Raw genomic sequence first — 21,623 nt, forward strand, 5'->3', positions numbered from 1 at the left:
TGAACTCTGGTGCCTCATTACCAGGGTCACCAGCGCCCAGCAGCTCAAAGAGAAGAGAGCAGGACAATGCTGTTGGCACCTGGTCCAGGACCTGTGGAAAGCAGGGAAAACTTCTGTGAGGAAGCATAGCAAAAATTGACCCTTGGACAAGAGACTTGGGCTGGGGCAAGCCCCTGAGGGGGGTTTGAGGGGGTGTTCCCTCAGTGTGGGGGTGTCCCCTCGCTGTGGGAAATACTCGGGCTCATTCCTTCAGCCTTGGCTGTAGGGCAGCAAGAGGATTTCCCTCAGAACATTAATGCTGGTTTTTACACTTTTCCCACACACCGACTTCCCGGGACCGGGCTGGAATGCCACATAGAGGCTTTACGCGCACCCGGGCCGTCTCCACGCGGAAACTCCGCTCGTATCAGCCGCGAATGTTTAATTAAGCAACACGCCGGGCTGCCCCCCGGGCGGTTATAAATAGAAGTGCTGAATCATGACTCCGCCGGTCCCTCCGCCCGGCCGGCCGGCGGGAGCCCCTGGGCGGCGGCTGCCGGCGGGGTGCGGGGGGTGCCCGCCCTGAGGGGCCGCGGCCGTGCCCTGAGGGCGCGCGCTCCCGCCCGCCCGCGTGAGGCGCGGGGCGCGCGCTGTGGCGGCGGCGGCGGCCGCACTTGTCCTGTAATCGATTGCCGAGCGCGCTGAGCGGCCTCGCGCCGGCTGCGGGCACCCGCCCCCCGCCGCGCCGGCCCCGCGGGGGCTGAGGCGCCGCGGGGCGGGAAAGGAGTGTGAAGGTGGAGGGGGGAGTGAGTGTGGGAGTGTGAGTGTGTGTGTGTGAGGGACTGAGCGTGAGTGTGTGCGAGGGATGAGTGTCCGTGGGATTGTGCGTGTGAGGGACTGAGTGCGAGTGAGGCAGCGAGTGTGTCCGTGTGAGGGACTTTGAGGGGAGACCTGAGTGTCAGGGAGTGAGTGTGTGTGCAGGGCTGAGTGTGAGTGAGGGAGTGACAATGTGTGAGGGAGAGAGTGTGAGCCTGTGGGGGGGTACTGAGTGTGAGGGAGGGAGTGAATGAGTGTGCGTGGGTTTGAGCCTGAGGGAGGGACAGTGTGTGTCTGGGGGAGTGTGTGTGAAGGAGGAGGTGTGTATGGGTGTGCGGGAGTGCGCGTATCTCTGAGGGAGTGTGTGTGTGTGTGTGTGTCAGGCAGGGTGTGCGCGTATCTGTGTGTGAGGGAGGGAAGGGAGTGTGTGAAGGAGGGAGCGAATGAGTGTGTGTCTCTGTGTGTGTGTGTCTGTGGGAGGGAGAGAGGGAGGGAGAGCGGCCGCCGCCGCCGCCGCCGGATCGGTTTCTCGGGGTTTGACCAGCTGTCCCAGGCTAACCCTCTGCTCTCTGAAGATGGAGGAAGTAAAAACAGGATTACCCTTAGCTACGGCTCCTCCGCCGCCTTAGTCCCCCCACAGCCAACTGCCGTGCACAAACACACCTCCACTGGGCAGAGGGAGCCGACACTAATAAACACACAAACAAAAGGGGGATGGAACTGACTCACTGCCTGCGCGGCTGAGGTAAATCTGCGCCTGGCTTCTTATTATTTCTTTCTTTTTCTTTCTCCCCTCCCTTCCTCCCCTCCTCTCCTCTCCCTCCCCGGTCCCCCCTTCCCCGGCGGGAGGAGGGACAGCTCCGTTCCGGGGCCGGCGGGACGCGGGGCTCGGTCCGTCCGTGCGGGTCTGTGTGTGCGGAGGGTCCCCGAGCCGAGCGCGGCTGTGCAGCATCCCCGCGGGCGCCGATGACTTGTTGCTGTTAGCTCAAAATATTAAAAAAAAAAAATTAAAAAAAAAGCCCCAACAAGCCAAGCAAACGAAAACCCCCCCCACGAAGAGCAGAAGGCAGCAGGGGCAGAAGCCGCGGCGGGTCTCGCCGGTCCGTTACCCAGCCCGGCCCCGCTGCCATTTCCCTCAGCGCCCGCCGCCACCTGCGCGCCCCCGGGGGGCTGCGGCCTGCGGCGGGGACAAGGGGGGAAAGGGAATAAAATGACAAGCGAGGCAGGACTTCCATGACTTTGACAGGTTGTGGCAGGGGCGGGGAGAGGCAGGATGAGGCGCGGAGCCCGGCGTCGCCCAGGGCCGGAGCGGCGCTCCGGGGAAGTTGGCCCGGCTTTGCTGCGCGGGGTGTGAGTGCGCCCGCCGGGCCCCCCCTCTTCCCATCCCGCCCCTCATCCCCTCTTCTCATCCCGCCCCGCAATCCCTCCGCTCCCCCCCGATCCCGTGGAATCCGTAAGGAACCGGTGGATCAAGTTTTCCTCTCTCTCTCTCTCTCTCTCTCTCCGCGCTAGTTAATCGCATTGCTGTAGCACCGGCTGACCTCCCTCCCTCTCCCTCTTTTTTTTTTTTTTTTTTTTTTTTTTTTTTTGTTCTTCATCTTCCTTCAAAGTATGTGCCATTCCTGAGCGAGTTTCCCCGCCGGCTCATCCCGGGGCTTCCCGGCTCCGCATGCCCCACCTGTAAGTGGCGGGGGCGAGTTTCTCTCCCCTATCCCTCTCCCCTTCCCCGTCTCTCTTTCCCCCTCCTCTTCTCCCCTCGCCTTTAAAAAAACATTTTTTTAAACTTTCTCCATCTTTCTGTGTCTTCAGCTCGAGCAAAACTCTCTCCCTCCATTCCTTGTGGAGAGGCTCAGCAGCTGGGATTTGCCATCACCAGCCTAAAAATGGTGACCAAACTTTTTCTTTTCCCTCTCCTCTTCCTCCTCCTCTCCCCATTGAAGAAATAAAAAAATAAAATTCAAGCCGTGTTTTAATTTAGGTTATGGATGTTTCTGTGTTTCTTTTTGTCTTCCTTTCTCTTCCTCCTCCCTTCCTCCCCTTTCTTTCCTTCCACTTCATTGGCTGGGATGATCTTTCCCTGTTGCTTCTGATGTTTCTTTCTTTTTCTCAGTGTGTGCCTGCCTACCTGGACTAGGGGGAAGATAAGGTAATTTTGAAGGGCTTGAGGAAGTGGCTTACCTGTTCTGAAAACTTTTTTTGCCTTTTTTTTTTTTTGAGATTTCTTTTTTAAGAGTTGTGAAAATCAGTAATTGAAGAGAGTTTGGTAGCAGCTAGGCAGGTTGAAATTTAAGTGTTATGTTCTGAATGCCTTGGGAATTTGATCTGCTTTATACCAAAGAAGAGCACAGAGAAAAGTATTTATTTATTGGGGGAAAGGCAGGGAGTGGGGAGGGAGGGAAGGAAAGAGGGTTAAGGGAGGGGGAGGGAAGTGGTTTTGGAGACAAGAAGTGAAGCTGCCTGTTTTCCAGTAAGTAATGGAGAAATTCCAGGAGCCAGGGCTAAATATACTTGGCGATCAATACAGAAATGGCTCATTGTGAATAATTTAGCTGCCTGGTGCAGTGAGAGTTTTGAAACTAAAGGCAAAAAAAGAGGCCATGGAGGGAGAGAGGAAATAAAATTTTCCTCTGGTCATGTCAGATTCTTAACTTTTCTACTTAAAAGAACATAGTTATGATTATTGATCTCTCCTTTTTTTTTCTTCTCCCCCCCACAATATATATCAAATGATAGCTAGGGGGTGTCATTCTATACAGTTACTTGGGTTTCGGGAAAGTAATAGCTTGTTCTGTGTCAGCAAAGTGCTTCCAGAAACTTTAAGATTGCTTCACACCACAAAATGCGTGATCTGGGAGTATGAAATGTGATGTTTGGCCCTGTGCTGTGGCAAATAAATAGGGTTAGAGTGAACAGGTGTGTGTACAGGTGTGTGTGCACACACAGAGGTGTGGGAGAAAGCTGGAACAGCTGTGTCCAAGGGGAATGGACACGGGAGGGTTTATTTTGTTTAGACCAGGAGGCAGTGTCTTGCAGTGTGTGTGAAAAGAGCAATTGCTAGTAATATCCATATCCTCAAAGTCTCTTCTGGCTGCAGATAATTGATAAAGCATTACCATCCCAGCTTGAAGAAACAAGAAGAAAGTCAGGAAAAAAACTCTCAGACCAGGCAAAAACGTGACTGGGGCACAGAGAGAGAGAGGCATGGTCAGACCAGGATGATCCAGGTGCCACCTGGGCAGGGGCAGCTGCAAGTCTGCTCACATAATTTACAGGAAGAGTTCAGTGATTTGCAAACGAGCACATGCAGTGCACTTGTGTGTTTCTCTAGGCAGTGGTTGCAACAGCAATAAAATGGGCAACTACTTAGGGCTTTAAGTAAGTTTAATCATTTAATGGTTGATACTGACAGGCGTCTCTGAGGGTGTACTTTTCTGCCTTGCAGCACTGCACTTTGACTATGGAAGCAGAGGCTGTTGATGGATATATTACATGTAAGTAGTCATTTTGATTATTCTGAATTACTTTAATTTTCCTACTCTCCCTTGCATAATGCAGAAACCTGAAAGTTTAGCTTGCTTGTGTACAGTGTCTGCATTGACACTGAATTAGTAGCATTTAAGTATAAATTCTCTGTATGACTGAGACATGCATGGGGATGGGTGCATGGGTGATTATCTCTAGGTTTAAGTATTTGCTGAGGGTGAATGAACTTTGCAAATTAGAGAGAGTTGTTCTCCAGAAATTCAAACTGCAGCCAAAAACTTTTTATGCCTTTCTCTATGTTTTCTGTGTGGGGTTGTTGTGCTTTGTTTAACAGTCAGTTAACCCAGAGCTTTTGGGGGAAGGTCTGTATGAATTACTATTCATACAGACCCTATGAAGGTCTGGTGAATTACTATTCCAGTCTTCCTTTGCCCAGCCTGGATTGTCTCTGTCTGCTAATGGAAAAGTAATCCTAACTTACTTAAAACCAACAGCTGGGACAAAGTTTGCTGCAGGAGTCTGAGTAATAAATAGGGTGCTGTTCAGACAGTAGCTTTGAGGGGGCTCTTAAAATCAGCCAAATGTTATTTGGGCAACTGAGAGGTGTGAGAGGCTCTGGAAGACCCCGCTGGTGAAGGAGGGAAGGGCAGGGGTGAGGAGAGCGAGCGGGCTGTGCTTCTCGAGTTTTGTGTATCTCTCCCGAAGAAGGGATACAAACTGACAAACTGACGGGACGTGTGTTGTGCTCGCAGGTGACAATGACTATTCGCCTGAGAGGGAGCACTGCGGCATGGCCATCGACCTCACCTCTAGCACTCCCAATGGGCAGCACACCTCCCCCTGTCACATGGCAGGCAGTAAGTCTCCTCTTAAGCCTGGTTCTCTCTAGCTCAGGGTTGGCTTGCCTTGGTCTGGTCCTCCCTTTAGGTCTTAGCCAGTGCTATTGGCATTGCTAACAACAGAGGAGGACAGGGAAAAGTTTCTTTTTGTTTTTTTTTGGTTCTTGTTCGTGCTGGTGTCTCATCTAAACATGAATGGGATTGCTAGTCTGAACTATCCCAAGGTGGCATTTGAGAGCTGGTCCGTACCTGCTCCAGGTAGGAAAACACCAGGGTTGACTTGCGCTACTTTTGTTTCCTCAGGGTCTGAAATCCAAATAGAAATTGTTATTATTATTACTACTGTTACTTTCTTTGCTTCCTGAAACAGCTTGAAGTAGCTTTATTTGAAAACAAACAAATTTTATTTACAAAACTAAAGTTGATTTTAACAAACTGAAATGAGTTTGGTTTAGAATGTCGGGTAGAAACTGAGAGTTTAGGAAATCTGCACAGAGTGTCAAGAGCTGGTAATATTTATAGAATTATTCTCCTGTTCTATATGGGAGGTGGATAAATGTAGTTTACGCAATTTCATAAATGCAACAATCTTCATTTTCTGTGTGTGAGTGCCCTACCTTGTTTAAGTGTTGGCTACAGTGTTACAAGATATTTACCTTAATGTAACCTCTGCACTTATAGTCCTGAAAAAATGTAGCGCGCTTTGCTTTCCACATACTTTGTGTTCCTCTCTGTGACACTCATTTTCTTTCAGTTTTCTGTGTACTACAGATACATATTTATCTATTTAAACCCAGGGTTAGTATAATGCCCTACAAGAACCTCTGAAAGAGAGAGAGCTTCTAGGTTTTCTTGATTAAAAATGCACAGCCTTCAGAGTCTTTCTGAGAAAAAGATGTTACTTTCCTTTAAGAATCCTTTCCTCTTGCAAATTACGGGTAAAGCGCAGTTTTATGAGCCTTTAAACTGAGGGTTATTATGAAGATCTCTCAATTATATACATGTTGCTGGAGAATATGATTTCTAATACCATGGACTGAACTTTATATGACAACCACCCATAATTCAGCATCTTTAGACAATTCCAATTGTGCTGCACTGGGATTCTGATATACTTTATTATGTTGTAAAAGTTTTACTACTCACTTTCTTCATTTTCTTTGTTTCCTTTTTATTAATGGGAAGGCTTCATTGGAAGGGAAAAAAGTATCTGTGTTTTAAATCTTCTTTATAATCTAGACTGAAAACCAAAGTCAAATTAGGAATAAAAAAATCTAGAATGAAGTCATGCAAAAGGCTTTAACACACTCAGTATTTTCATGATCATTGTGTTAACATTTTCAATGGTTTTTAAACTTCATTGGTTCTTTGCAACACATATGTATCTGCAGCTTTGGTGGATATCTTATTTTTTTTAAGAGGAGCTTTTTGGCCTATCATAGGTTTCTCAAATGCTTTGAGATTAGGATGTGCTGCTGTTGAAAAATTAAGGGCTCTGCCACAGTTTCCCAAGCTTCTGAAATTTATTGTAATTTATTTACTCTTTGCAGGCTTAGGATTGTTTTGCAGAGAGGCAGCTTGTGCTGCCTTAAACATGGAAGATATTGATCAGAGGTTGTGGGATTTTGTGGCAGCTGTTACATTGGTTCATTTAAGGTTTTTGGCCAAATCTTGAATCTGGCATGTGTAGGCTAAATCGCCAGGCTGGGCTTTAGAGCTTTCCACCTGTTTTGTGGGGCACAGGAAATCCTTTTAAAGGTGTGGTAGCTCAGGGGCCTTGCACCTCTTTTTAAATACTCTTTTGGGGTTTTTTTGATGTTGTAAAAGGAAGGATAGAGGTGGAATAGCTGTTTGAAATATTTTATGTGAATTTAGTAGCTCCCAGTGGACTGACCCATCATCCATTGTTTTAGGTAGAGGCAGTGGCTGTGTTCTGCTTCAGACTGGTTTGATTTCCAGGGGGTTGCTGGAAATTAAGTGATGTTGGCTGATGTTACAGCAAAGCCCAGGGTGGGCCATCCTGGCTGGGTAGGATTTGGGAGTGGAGGAGGTGATACGGGGAGCAGACCCCAAATATTTCACTCCTGGATGGGTTGTCAGTCACTGCCAGAAGCACATGGCCCTCTCTGGCTGTGTGCTCTGGATGTGCACCTGCAAGGTAGAGATCTAAGCTTTGACCTTTGTTCTTCTTGCCTTCCACTGAATTGTTTTGAACCACAGCTCTTAATTTAGTCGGAATTTGTGTCTGGCTCAGGAGGAGAAACACCAAAAGAAGGAAATTTCTTGGATCTGTGCTGAAATGACTGAGTAGTGCTCTCCCAGCAACAGCAAAATTATGTGCTGGGTAAAGAGTTTTCTGTGTTCATTAGCCCTTGGCAATCTGTGTTAGTAGTTCTGTCTGGATTACTGATGTTTTCAGGTTCTATTCCAAAAGGGTTTGGGTCGAATATTTTGGCTGCTGCATGCTTTAACCTATTGTCATTTTCAAGTATCTAGATGGTATTTGTAGGTTATGGACGAGGATGACACTCCATTTTCCTTGTGAATGAGATGATCCTGAAAGATGAATCACACTAAATCACCTGTCATAGCTAACTGATGATCTTACATATACCTGCCTTTAGCAGAGCACTGCATGTGTGTTGGCAGATGCTCTGTTCTAAAATACTTCACTGTAGTTTTATGTAAGCAAAGATTTAAAATACATGTAAATAGTCAAACCAAAGAGGTTGATAGATCATCTCACTGTTCTCTACAGCAAAAGATGAATTAGTGTTACACCTGCTGAGTACAGATGATATATTTACATAGCCCCAAATCTGGAAGTCCAGGTTTTCTTTTGATCTTCCGTAGGAAAACTCTTACAAAGGCTGACAGGCAGAGCTGGGTGTCACAGGCTTGCTCAATTAACTTTGTGTTGGTACTACAGAGTTCCCTGCATGGCCCTAAGCCCCCCCACAGACCCCACAGAGTTCAAGGGAGTCTGTTCTGTTCCTGTCTGTGAGCGCTGAACTGGGCTGGGAGTGATCAGAAACCTCCGAATAGGAGCTGGCATGCTAATTAAAGGCTAATGGGGAATCCTTATAAAAGAGGCTTTAAAAAGAAATAATTCCCAGTCACCTCCCCACAATGCCACACTGAGTTCTTACTCCAGTTATTAGAGACATTTTTTTTCCTGTAGGTTAAAATGGACTTAGAGGAATGTCTGCTTTAGAAACTGCAGGGGCACAGTTGTTCAATTAGTTGACTCAATCATTGCTTTGTATAGGATGAAGGACACTTCTCTAAGATCACTGGCCTGCTATCATAGGGAAAATAGTAGCAGCAGCTATTAGCATCTGACAGTCAGCGACAAAGGCAATTTCCCCTTAAATTAGAGCCTTGACAGTGGGTGTCCCAGTTAACTTTCTTATCTTTGCTTTCATAGACAAAAGGAGCCCTTAAATGAAACAGAGTCAGAACAATCATAAATATCAAACCCAACATCTGATGTTTGAAACCGATTAAAATTGTGGTGTGCTTTCAGGAGGTGTTTATAGTAGCTGGAAGCGTTAGTAAGTTATGAGAATTAATTCATTAAGAGAATAAGCCACGTCGGCTGACTCTGCTGCTGGAAATAATGAGGTGATGGCATTTTCTCCGTGGTGGGGAACGATTGTGCTGTCTGACGAGATCACTAATTGGGACAGCAGCCCTAAGTGGGGATGATTTCAGCAGTGCTGTTTAAAGAGAACTTGGGCAAGGTTTCATTATAGTGTAGCCAATGCTATTTTACAAGTGATCAGGGTGGACTGTCGGTTGTACTTTCTTTTTGTGGCATCAAAGCCCCAAATCTTTCCTGATCACTTTCATTTTTGAAGCCTGAGTTATCATAAAACTCCTGTTTTGTCCTGAGCAGAGAGTTTCACTTACCACAGCTGTATCGGTACATCTGTAAGGATAAAGAAATGTAATTTTGGAGCCTGAATTTGGAATTTTCATTCCTGTTGGAATGAAACCGCATAAAGTTAAAAGTTGCTCCATGCCTCAGCTCCGTGGCAAGCAAGCCTTGTCACCACCAGAATTTACTCCCAGGCATGTGAGGCTGAACCTTGCTCTGGGATTCTTTCCTGGCTCAGGATGTGTTGTGGGCTTTTCAGTAGGATGAGGTGATGGAAGCTTTCCTTTAGGGAGGGTGGTTGCAGAGAGGAACTGAATCAGTGCTTTGAGGCAGTCACTCCCCTGATGTGTGCACTGGGGCATGAAGAATTCTGGCAGCCAAACTGCTGTGCTCTGAGCTGGGGATTCAGGTCTCCTTTTCTTCCAAATATCTTGGAAAGTGCTGAAAACTTGGACCTCATCACCTCGAGATGCTGAGGAATGTTCTTTCCTCAGCAGCCTTTAAGGAATACAGTAGGCAGCATTTATTGGTCTGGGTATCTCCTGCCCCAGTGCAGGCAGGTGGACTTTTGACAGTCACTTCAGATGCCCTCTAGTCCTTTGTGTCTGACTTTGCAGCCTTGACACTTTGATTTTTTTAGCACTCAGCTGTGGAATTGCACGGTGGTGCCCAATACAGATGTACCTGTGGTTTGGCAGGTTGAAGGACAGTGAAGATGGACTTTGCCAAGATGAGCTCAGACATGAGGGATGAGCTCAATGAAGTGTGGCAGGGAACTGTAAGAAGTGAGCTCCTTGGGCACTTACAAGAGCACGGTCTTTGCTTCAGTCTTTAATCCTCAGACTTCCTGGGAATTGCCAGGGCAGTAGTGCTAATCAAAGTTTTAGCCGTTTAGCTTTCTTGGAGTTTGAGAAGAAAAAATATTAAATGGAAAGGCAATCATCAGGATTTTAACAGAAATAGAAGGGTTTTCCACACCTAAGAAACCAAAGCTCTGCAAAGTAGTGTTACACTCTGTTTCTTGAAAAAACTACAACCCAGACAGAGGAAAGGGTTAACTGGAAATTAAGCATTTCCTGGGATGTGCATTGAGTTCTTATAGCTTTATCCACATCAGCTCAGATTTTTCACACTGGTGTGGTTAAAACCATGAAATAGTTCCTCTGATATGAAGTCTATATGTAAACCAACCCAGAGTATGAAGTGAGTTGGTGTTTGGGTATCTGTAGCCCACACTGCAATGGTGAAGGGCTCCTGTGTGTTTTTCCTGTCTTCTGTCACAGTCCTGGCATTCCCTATGGAGCTGCACACTCAGCTGCAAAAACATTCCTCCCTCTCAGTGAGTGTTATAACGAGGGTGGAGTGAAATGATCAGTTAATCTCATTAAATAGGTTTTTATTCATTCTGATGGAAGTCCCTTGAAAGGTCATCTGCCAGGGCTTTGTTGCAGCACACACCTTCCTTGGGAAGCTTCTGTTATTCTCTTGGACTGTCAGGTTCAGTTAACTTTCCCTGGTACACACCCTGTTACAACACTGTGCTCCTGCTAGCTTTGTAGTCAGCAAATTTTCAGTGTTTGCTTCTGGAATTTCAGTTCCTTTTCAGACATGCCAACGAAAAGAGCAATCCTCGTCTTCCATGAAATATGACACTTTGATGGCAGCTGGATGACAAGATACCTGTTGGAGGAGAGTGTTCTGTGTTTCCCATCCCTGAATCTGGGGGAAGGTGTTGTTCCTGTTGAAATCAATGGATATCTTCTCTCAGGAAGTTGGTTCAAAGGCTTGTTTCTAGTTCCTGTGGGCCACAGGCTGTGTCTAGTCCTTCAGCTAAGGATGATTTGCAGGAATAAGTTTTAGAGGTGAAAATGCAGCTTTTTGTGCTACCTTTGTGCAGAACTGAGGGTGAGCAGTGCTCAACCTTCCAGTACCAAGAGGGCAGCCTGAAGGAGTGATGCCTTTCTTTCTGTGAGGAAAAGGCAGAGCCTCCATTTCTGCCTTTTTCTTCAGTAATCCCAGTGAATGAAAATCCTTGAAGAACCCACCTTGAAGCAGGTTTGAAATTGACCTGTTCTGAAATTCTGTAGAAAATTGAAGATAAGGCTGAGCCACTGCTCTGTGTACTATCAGACCTGTTCCCAGCCCAGGTGAGGAGCCTGTGCCACAGTGTGCTGTCCCTTCCCTAGGGCAGTGAGTTCTTGTTTGGGGTGCAGGCAGCTGACTGCTGCATCCCAGTGGAAGGAAGCAGAGCTGGATTATCTCTGAGAAGCAATGAACATGACAGATATGGCTCTGGGCTAGGTCACCAGAGGCCCAGTTTTTATCCAAATTCTGGTCATTGTAGGGAGTCCATGTTTCTGTGTTTTTTTTTTCCCCCTCTTGCCTTTTATTTTCTGAATCACAGAAGCTGTAGATCGCTTAGGATGGAGACTTGGATGGTACATGTTAGCCTTTGTCAAAAGTAGGATGTTTTTTACAATATCTTTTTGCTTAGGGGTTATTTCGCATTTAATTTTTGCAGCCCCACAATGAGATGCATTCAGAAGTACCTTAATACCAGTGCAGTTTATTTCCTGTCCTGCACAGGAATAATTGTGGTGGTCCTAAAGTACTCTGTTGTGGTGTATGTGTGGAATTTTAACTCTTCCCACACCACTGAGCACTGCCAGGTCTGTGTGTGGACGAGCCCCTATTCACACTGGCCAGCAAAATGTGCCCTTGATCTGGAGCCAGGTCCACATTACCGGCTTCTGCTGGCACTGCTGTGTCAGCCTGTGGCTTTGAAGAACTGTAATCCCTCACAGGCAGAGAGATGCTGGCAGAAGCTCCAGCTCTGAGCATAGCCCTGGCTGCCAGGGTCACCTGCAAGTGCTGTTACAGGTGTTACATTGGAAAGTACCGTAAAACAGCAGGCACTGTTCCTGGAAAAGCATGGGCTTGATTGATCCCCCTCATTTCTATGCTGATAGGTCATGTCAGCTTCTGTGAATTAGAATGTCTTTTTTGGGTTTTTTAACTGACTTTTGCTCTCTCTATCTGCCTCTTATTTTTCAAAACTCTTTCCAGTTTGGGGATTTATTCCTGTAACGCTGTGTGGCCATGGTATAGCACCACAGAGGTTGTGGGCTCTGTGTGCATTGTATGAGCTCCTTTAGCTCATGGTTTCTCTGTGTTTGTCCTGTCCAGAGAGGTCACAGGGCTCTTGATCTTCCCTTTGGGGAAGCTCAGGCTGGTGGTCAGATCCCTGTGTCCTCTCAGGTATGGGTGTAGGCACAGTTTGTGGTGATTGGGACTGGCCCAGCCTCATCCCCAGTGGGCACAGCTGTGCAGGACAGGTGAATGCTGTTGAAGGGAACGAGCCATGGAGTGCCCAGGGGCACTGACCAACCACCAAAGGGAACAGAGGGCACACAGGGGCAGGGCATCAACAGCAGGGGATAAAAGGCTGGGCTGAAGGACAAGAAGGGCAGATGCTTGCAGCCTGCTGAGGTGCCCTGGTGTTACTGTGTGTGGGCAGTGCCTGAAGCCTTCTGAAGAGCTGAGGTGTGACTGTGTGTGGGTAAATGCTTAAAGCCTTCTGAAATTGTGTTGTGATGCTCTGTGCATTGTGGCCATCTCAACTGTGGCATGCGCTGACATATGGGGGGGAGGTCAGTCCTAGGGCCAAACCATGCTCCCATCCCTAGTGTGGATGGTGTGAATATCTGTGTCTACCAGCTGGTAGTAAAAAAAAAAGAGGAGTTGAAGTGTATCATTCTCCTACACAGGTAGGACCCCCTCTTAGCAGACTGTGGGCTTTACACAAGGCATGAGCCAGGGAATCTGATTCACTGCAGACCTGTCTGCTCTCCCCACCATGGTTTCATGTGACTTGGAGAGGCTGCACAGACTGGTTTTTTCTAGCCTCTGTTCCTGCTGTGGTGTTGGTACCTACCTCCTGTGAGGTTGCTCTGGGCACAGGTGTAGTCACTGCAGTAGGGGAGAGAGAAGGGCAAGATCAGTGTGAATATTCAGGTCCCTGTCCTGTCTGTGGCTTGGAGAACCCTTTGGACTTGGTGCTACTGTCCACCCTGAAACTTCATGAGTGGGGTAGAAGGTGCAGCCACACCTTGGTGCTGCTGTTGTCAGGCCTTTTGTCCTGGAGACATTGGATGTCTCAAATGTTTTTCAAAGAAGGTAGGAAACCCTGAAGTACATGAACCTTGTTTATCCATTCACCTTGTTGCCTGTCCTACCACCATCTTTTTTTGCTAGGAACCTTCTTGTGTGAGGAGGTGAGGTGGGCTGGGTTTCCTCTGCAGCAAATGGAAGATCTGGGCAGGGCTTACGGCAGCGATGCTCCGTTGGCCGTTAAACCGCACTCGTGACGCAGCCTTACATTCCCATGGGGGGTTTTCTTGTTTATCCCCTCTGGTCCTCCTCTTGTACAAAACTAAAGGTATCTGTGTTGTGAACTTCAGCATCAGGCTGGGGTTTTCTGTTTTCTTTTTAGTGGTGATCTCCTTGCATTCCCTCTCTACCTTTAAAACCTCCCAGTTCCATCAGAAGAAAGTGATGTTGTCCTGGTTTTTCTCAAGGGGCATGTGTTCCCTCAGTCCGTGAAAATTAATGTTGGTGAGTGGCACAAAATGCTGGCTGCAGAGCCCTGTGATATGCTCAAGTCCATGGTAATTTTTCTCAAAATTACTCTTTGATTTGGGAATGCCTGTGTGCAGTTCTGTGAGAATTCATACCTAATCTTTTCTAGATTTAGCTTTTGGAGATTTTATGATTCCTTTTGCAAGCAAAGTGGCTTTTTTAGGTAATGAGCTAGCCATAAAACGCAAACTGAGTGAGTTTTTGGTAACTCTGTGTGCATCATTTAAACTTCAGCAGTGTGAATTAAATATCTGCTTTAGTCCAAGGAGCAGCAAACAGGATGGTATGAGTTCCCTTCTTTTGAAAATGAAAGAAATCGCTTCTTTCTGTATGAAAACAGCAAGTCTCTTTACCCAGAAGAGACATGAGGTTTATTCATTTGAGGAAGAGTAGCTGTTCTCTTAAAGTTGTGGATGGTTTAAAAGCTTCCAGGAAAGAGTGGCAGGAGACTGAAGACCTTGTTCTGGTTAGCAGCCAGGTCTGTGATAGAGGGAGACAGCTCAAGCAAGAGAATAAAATGGCGTTTGGTTTTTAATCTTATTTCTTGAGAAATTGATATCCTGCAGGGTTTGCCTTGTCAAGATAACGGCCCCTGAAGGAGAATAAATCTTATTAATTAGCAGTTTTGCATACTGCTTTTAATTGTTCCTTCCTAGGTGCAGGCTTTGTGTTGCATGTGCATTGCTGTCGTGGTGAGGGGCCTCTCTCCTGCAGCCCTGGAGAGTCTGCCTGAGTACAGAAATATTTCAGAATACACCATTGGGCCTTAAATTTACTCAGGGCCTTAATCCTCATCACCTCTCAGATTCAGGCATGTCCTAAATGCAGTTGTAAGTAATAGTTTTACAGTTTAATCTCCCAAAATTGGGTCAACCTTACCAGTTGTTTTTGACCTTGTTACCAGCACAGGTAGTTCCTGGGTGAGTCTGACACATCTCTGTGCAGCTGGGTGGAACAATCTGGGGTACCAGCTTTACTTGAAACTCCCTCTTTGAAATTTTCTCCCTACCTTAAATACACAGGCCTTTATCACTGGATAAAGGATAATCTAAGTAATATCATAATATTTCATTGTTATATCACGCTTTTTCAGTTTTAAGAGCTTTACAAAGAATACCAGTTGAAGAGATACAAATGAGTGGACAGAATTTTAGGCTGAAGAGGTGGAGAAAAAGTAGGGAAATTAATCTTAGAAGAATTCAACTCTTGTAGGTGGGAGGCAGTCAGCTTCATAATTTGTGTATGTGACTGCAAATTGTCAGAGTATAGGTAGCTCTCAAGAGTTCAGAAGAATGTTGTGCTGGTTGTGTATTTAAGGGTCAAGCAGTACATAATCTTAGCAGACTGAGAGCTCTGTGAGTTTATTCTTGGCTGGCCTTCTTTTAAATTTGTGTCTTACAAATTGCACAATTTATTTTTCTAAAATCCCGTGTACCTACATGTGAATCCCAGAGTGTTCTCATAGTCTGAATGCCATGACCCATCAGCTGCCCCCAAATTACCTAATATCAAGTAGAGAAGGTTGGCAGCCAAAGAAAAATATAGGAAAATGTGTCCAGCCCTGGCTGCTGACAAGCCTATACATGTGCAGTGCAGTAATACAAATGGAAGGCACTTGGAGAGGGTTTCAGCCACATACAACAGAGAAGTACAGGCTTGAAAAATACTAGGAAAGTGCAATTCTTATGAAACGAGGAAGCCAGGAAGAGGAGAAAGAGGTATGTGAATTGTGCCTTGACTGAAGGAAAAACTATTTAGCACCTCCCTTTTCAAATGTCATATGCATGGGAAAAAGTTGTTGGAAGCCAGTCTCTGCTAAGTTTGCTGCTTGCAAAACCTCCTTTTTTGTGAGATGTTTGTGCAAAATCACCTCTCTGCTCTGCCTGTGAGACCAGACATGAGTCAGGCTATCAGCATCTAACATGGTTTCAGGTTGCTGTCTTACTGCTCTTGGTCTAAAATGCTGGAAAGAAGTGTTTGCTTTTTTCTCACTTTTAAAGTGCTTCATTCATTTAATGTCATTAGTGCTATTGTTACTTAAATTTACCTTCTGACTGGTAGCCATTAAATATTTATAGAGAAATCAATAGTAGTGAGATTTTTTGCTCAAGTAAATATATATCACATATGTACTCAAAACCAAAGCAAACTGCAGTGCATTCCAGGAAATAATCTATAGTACTGCTCTGTAATGTTCTTGCTCATCTTCATGTCAGGATGTTTTATCTGTGTCCCAGCTCACCCATTCCTGCCCCAGAACTCTGGCTGTTCTTTTTAACAGCCTAGAACAACAGAGCCTTAGGAAAAGAGTAGAAGTGTTTTCAGAGTAGAAATGTGAGTGATAATTGCCATATAATTATCCAGGGTTCCTTAATGGCTGGATGCAGGGAGATCCTTAGGTTTGATGCTATGTCTGGTGGACAGCACCCCAGCCAGAGACTGCTGGGCTGTCTCTGAAGAAAATGGAACTGGCTGGGGGCAAACCCATCCCTTCCCAGCATTTGGAAAGGGAAATGTATTTTTGAGAGAAGGTGGTGATGTGGCAACGGAAGATTATTGCTTACAACCATTTAAAACCAATGCCTAATAAAAAAAAAAAAAAAATTGGGCTTAAAATGGCTTTGGAACCAGGCTGAAGTTCATTGGAGGGGAGCAGACAAAGGTGTGATATAGACAACACAGCCAATGTGCACAGAGCCATTTATTCTCCATATTGGGTCTCTGCAGCATTTTCTTATGCAACTACAGATGGAATAAATCTTTGTAGACCATCCAAGAGATGACCCTAATCAATTGTTCTGGCCAGGTGTTTTGGAAGGGGGAAAGCTTCTGTATGAGTCAGTGATGAAATCTCAATTTATAATTATGATTGTAGTTTATAATAATAATTCTAATTATATATATAAACAGTTTAACCTAGTACAATGTAAAATGGTAACATTTGCTGAGCTTTGGCTGCTTTCAGATGGTGAAAATGTGCTGGTGGTTGTTGGCTGGAATTCAGAAATATTTGTCAAAATTTTGTGCTCTATGTGAACAACAAAATTTTGTGTGGATTAAGCAATTATTAATTCTCTCCCATTATCCGTCAGATAAAATTACAACTAGCTCATTAACCAAAATTAATTGTAAATAAAGCCGATCTGTTGTTGAGGAAACTAGTTAGAATGGTAATTGGGTAATGATGATGCATTTAATTTCCAACTGCAGATTTAAAAGCTATTCCTTTTGGCAGTGACAGAGCAAGGTGTTCTGAAATGAAGCCCGGTGCTTGTCACTGTCATTGTCCTCTTAATTAATGCCACCAGGACTGCCTGTGTTTTGAATCTAATTAGTGTCCCCTGCAGAGCACTTGGAAATGTCCTGATGGTGCTCACTCTGAAGGCAGTGGTTAAAGTACTCAGTGACCTCTGTGGCAGGAGGTGACACGGGAGGCAGAGGTGTGTGGGACATTGGGCACTGCAGCAGCACATCCCCGTGCCCGAGCTCTGGGAATGCTGCCTGTGCTTTGGGATTTGCTACTCACTTGCCATGGAGATGGATCTGGAGTTTCAGGCCAACAAAACTCAATTGTGACTCAACGTTTTAAAAATGATTGAGTGAGTAATTTGCTCTGCAGTTTCATTTCAGGATCTTTTGCCCCAAGGATTATTTACTGTGGAGTGACTTCCAGCATGGTTTTGCTGCTATTTGTAATGTTGAATTTTAATACGAAAGGACTTGTTTAAATAGGATAATGTTTTTATCCTAAATTGCCCTGTTCTAATGGTAAAATTGGCTTCACAAATAAAATCAGCAGTTGTACCTGCTAGCTTACATGCACAATTTCTTGATTATTTTTTACTCTGTTTTCAAAATGTATTAAATGCTATTATGAGGTGAGCACAGTGTGCATGATTTTAGCCAACCACCACTCCAATCATTAACAAATGGGCATTGGGTACAGAATACATCATTCAGGAGGGCCACCAAGTTGATCAGAGGGATGGAACATCTCTTCTCTGAGGAGAGGCTGAGAGAATTGGGGTTGCTCAGCCAGAAGAGAAGGCTTTGGGATGACCTAATTGTGAAGAAGAATGGAGAGACACTATTTACAAGGGTCTGGAGCAGCAGGACAAGGGGGAATGGCTTCCCAGGTTCAGATTGAACATCAGGAACAAATTTCTGACTGTGAGGGTGGTGAGGCCCTGGCACAGGGTGCCCTGGCAGTGCCCAAGGCCAGGCTGGATGGGGCTTGGAGCAACCTGGGATAGTGGAAGGTGTCCCTGCCCATGGCAGGGGGTGGGATGAAATGCATTTTAAGGTCTCTTCCAACTCAAATCTTTCTTTTATTCTCCTTGTCCTATCATTTGTAATCACTCTACTGTTTTATTTTTTCCCCCCTCTGACTTACTTTAGAGGGAGTTACAGACCTAAAGCATCGACTTAATCTTTAATATTCCTTCTTACCAGACTTGAAGAGAATATAGAATAAATACATTTTACCTGTTTTATTTTTAGCTATTTCTCTGTGAGGGTTTTTTTTTTTTCTTTTGTGCTTCCTGGTCCATGGGGAGAAAAACCCTTGAAGCATGTTTTAGTTACATCACTAATATTAGAACTGAGTAATCGGGTGGCTTTGGCAGCAGTCTCGTTTATAAATTGTTGGTGAGCAGATGGCTCACCAAGTTGGCATGCCAGCTCCAAACTTTCACAATCATGAGTCAAGTTTCAAATCCCAAGATTGCCTTACATACCATGAGGGTGTTTTTTTTTAATTTTAATGTGTGTTTGTTTAATAAATGTAACTCTCGATGGGTCTTCTCATTCCTGAGCTGTGTTTTGCACTGAAGCATGGCTTTTCAGCAGTCTCTGGCTTTGGGAATGCCTTTTTTTTCTTAATTTAATGAAAGCAGAGCCTTTTTTTAGTCACATATCTGAAAATCTTGCTGCTAAGAAAAACTAATAAATGTCAGTGTAAGGGACATAAACGTGAGACTTGTCAGTTCTGGCTAATGTCAAACAGCTCAAATGATTGAGATCATTCACAAATGAACTTATAACAACTTTTGGGTTGTATGCACAAATACTTTTTAGGAATAATGTGCTGGTACTGGTTATCCTGGGTAGGCAGTTCTATGCCAATTTGTTTGTTTTCTGAGTGTGGGGCTTAAGCCATTAGGCAGCATTGAGTACAAATGTTGCATTTTGAAATGCAAGAGTGAATATTTTCTGTAAGCAAAATGTAGCAATAAGGAAACTGGGCCGAGCAAGAGTGCTCAGACGTTCTCCCTGTGAACACAGTGAAGTTCCAAAAGGGTCAGATCTTGATCCACTTGAGAATTTGGACTAATATTATTGGAAGGATTTCTGCTTTTTTTTTTTACTCTTTCCTTTTCAAGCTATTCCTTTAAGTAAAATTAATATGCTATATGTGGGTTATAATGCATTGTGGGACCTGTTATGGAATGATAATTAGACCTTATTTCTAAATGATTCCACACAAAGTGTGCTGTTGTAAATGCTAAACAACTGTGTTTCATCCATAATCATGTAATTGGTGTGTGCAGCTAATTAGTGTGTGTTCAGTTCAGGCCCAGATTTTTTGGAAATGTCTCCTGTTCTGGTCCTGATTTAGCAAAGCTCTTAAACAGATGATTAACTTCCATTGGCTTTAATAGGACTTAAGCACATTCTTAATCAGGGCCATTGTGTCAAATCATGTCTCTTGGTGACAATCAGAACAACCTGCCAGAGCTGTAGTAAAAATATCTGTAGGTCCTTCTTAAATTGAGATTAATCATTTCTTTAATTGGTGAAGCATTTTGTTTCAGAATCTGAAACTCTGTGTAGATACCTTGCTCTCTCTCTCTCTTTTTAAGCAAATGGTTATTGTCACAATCTAATTGTATGTGTAAAGTTTAAAGATTTTAACTAGCTTGGCAGGCTGTTTACATCAAATCTGTTCAATACACCTTTGAGATGGAGAAGAAGAAAATAGGCATCTGAGAGTGCCTCACTGGAATATAAATGTCAGTGCTGATAGATATCTATGATAGAAAATTTGTGTGGGAGTAATAATTTAGTAATAAAATAGGTCAAATTAATTTTTATGCTGAAGGGGATACCTTACAATAACCATTTTGTAATTTTATGTTTGACAGTTTGCTGTGCATTATGTGGATAGGTGGAGCTGAGATAATGTAATCCATTTCCAGTTGTAAACAAGATTGCTTTAAGAGCTGCAGTAGTAAGATGCATGTTGGCTGACTTTAAGCTGAAAGGTAATTGCCTCTGAATATTAATGTGCATGTGGGGATTTTGTGTTTAATTCTGGGATTTCGTATTTGCCCTATAGCACCTCTGAAGAGGCCCTTGTTTTCCCAAACCCCACTTTGCTGCTAATTGAAGCTGATGGCAAATGTTGAGTTTTGGGTCCTTTGCTTCAATTTTGTGGCCTGTGTTCCTTGGAGAACACTGCTTGCTTTGGCTGTTATATTTTTTTTTTGTTGTTAACCACCTTTCAAGTTGAGGATTTTTGGAGATGCTCTTGTTGTCCTACAGCAGCTGAGTAGTTCCTGGGATGAAGGAGGAAAGATGGAATTGTAGGTTACGGAAAAGGGAAAAAGTTGCTGCACTAAGTAAATTGGAGCCTCTTAGAGAAATGAGAGTTAAGGTGCTGATCCATGTGCTCTGTAGCTGGCAAGCTTTTTCATGAGTCATTTAAGACCAGTCCAAAGTCCTCTGCACTCTGTGGGAGATTCTCTAATTCCACACACTTGTGGAGCAGACCCCTATCATGGGGGCAAGCTGCAGGTAGTGACAAGCATTGTCTGGGGGGACATCAGCTGGCTGCATCTGTTTTTGGAATTGTTTTAGGCATGGAAGGCCACAGCCAGATTACAAGCAAGCAGTACCTCAGCTTTCCATTCCAATTCCAGCCCTTGGCTTGTACAAGCTATTCCATTAGCACTGCTTCCAGCAAGGCCCAGCACTGGGAACAGCAGCATTGGTGCTGAGCAGGGTGGAACTGCAGCTCTGCTCTGGAGCAACCTGCAGCTGAGCAGTGCTGCAGCAGCTTGGCAATCTGTTGTGAGCAGGGTTTTAGCCTGCACACGTTTGAATTGCACCGGGTGTGTGGGCTGTCATTAGTTAGGACTCTTTAAAGGTGTTAGAACTGGCAGGTGCCCCAGATGCCCTTCTGGCTGAGATGACTGTTCCTGAGACAAGCACAGAGTCCAGCATTGCTTGTTCTCTGTGGCAATGCCAGCATTTTCTTGTGAAAAAGAAAAGCCAAATAACAAAAAGGGGTATTTTTAGCTTGGATCGATTTGCTGATCCAGTTTAGTGCACGGTCTCACACAGTGAGAGGGTGGTGTCTGAGCAGGGATGGGAGCTCCTGGCTCTTTTTCTGCTTCTGCAGAGACAAAGGCACTCTGAGCTGTGCTGATACCTCACACAGGTCATCAACTGTGTGGTCAACAAGGCAGGCAGCTGGCTTTTCTGCTGCCTCTGACCCGGTGCAAAGGGTGGCTGCCTCTTGCAGAGGGATGGAGCCAGCAGCTCGGAGGTGCTGGGTTCACAGCCAGCCCTTTCACAGGTTGCCTTTATCTCACAGCTCACATTTGGACTGTAACCTCATATAACACCTTTAGTTAAACAGTGCTGGTGGTATGAGTGGGAGCCACTGAGACAGACTTGAATCTTCCACACTCCTGCACCTTGCACAAACTTTGGGGTATTGGGCTTTTTGGTTTGGAATGATTTTTAAATTTCCGTAGTGCCCCATCTCCAGTGATTTGGTCTGACACTTGCTGAAGTTAAGGGGAGTCTTGGTGGTATTTCAGTCATTTTTGCAACATGATGCTGCTTGTAGCAAAGCTGTTCTATGGATGCCTTTGCTAAAAAATTACTTAGCTGCAGAAACATTTGACTGTAGGCTGATAAGCAGAAAAAGTGAGGGTGTGTGGGTTTGTGAATGTATGTTGCCCATTAAGGAGTCTCACTCA

The 21,623-nt window shown here is 45.0% G+C and overlaps 1 protein-coding gene across 15 annotated transcripts in view; it reads left to right on the forward strand.

Annotated features, from left to right (window-relative positions):
• The first annotated feature begins 785 nt into the window (after window positions 1-785).
• IKZF2 (IKAROS family zinc finger 2) overlaps window positions 786-21,623 on the forward strand; it is a 114,914-nt gene continuing 94,076 nt past the window's right edge. For 3 of the 15 annotated variants that reach the window (XM_064718057.1, XM_064718069.1, XM_064718066.1), the window contains exons 1-5: window positions 786-1,540; window positions 2,406-2,475; window positions 2,605-2,681; window positions 4,238-4,286; window positions 5,031-5,135. In XM_064718057.1, the coding sequence (XP_064574127.1) occupies window positions 2,679-2,681; window positions 4,238-4,286; window positions 5,031-5,135 (157 nt within the window). In that variant the 5' untranslated portion in view covers window positions 786-1,540; window positions 2,406-2,475; window positions 2,605-2,678. Of the gene's footprint in view, window positions 1,541-2,080; window positions 2,146-2,405; window positions 2,476-2,604; window positions 2,682-2,905; window positions 2,942-4,237; window positions 4,287-5,027; window positions 5,136-12,462; window positions 12,557-21,623 lie in introns of those variants that run through there. The other 12 variants (XM_064718062.1, XM_064718063.1, XM_064718058.1 and 9 more) reach the window with 12 other exon arrangements.

The sequence above is a fragment of the Zonotrichia leucophrys genome, chromosome 7 (assembly GCF_028769735.1).
Source record: "Zonotrichia leucophrys gambelii isolate GWCS_2022_RI chromosome 7, RI_Zleu_2.0, whole genome shotgun sequence".
In the NCBI taxonomy this organism is placed as follows: domain Eukaryota; kingdom Metazoa; phylum Chordata; class Aves; order Passeriformes; family Passerellidae; genus Zonotrichia; species Zonotrichia leucophrys.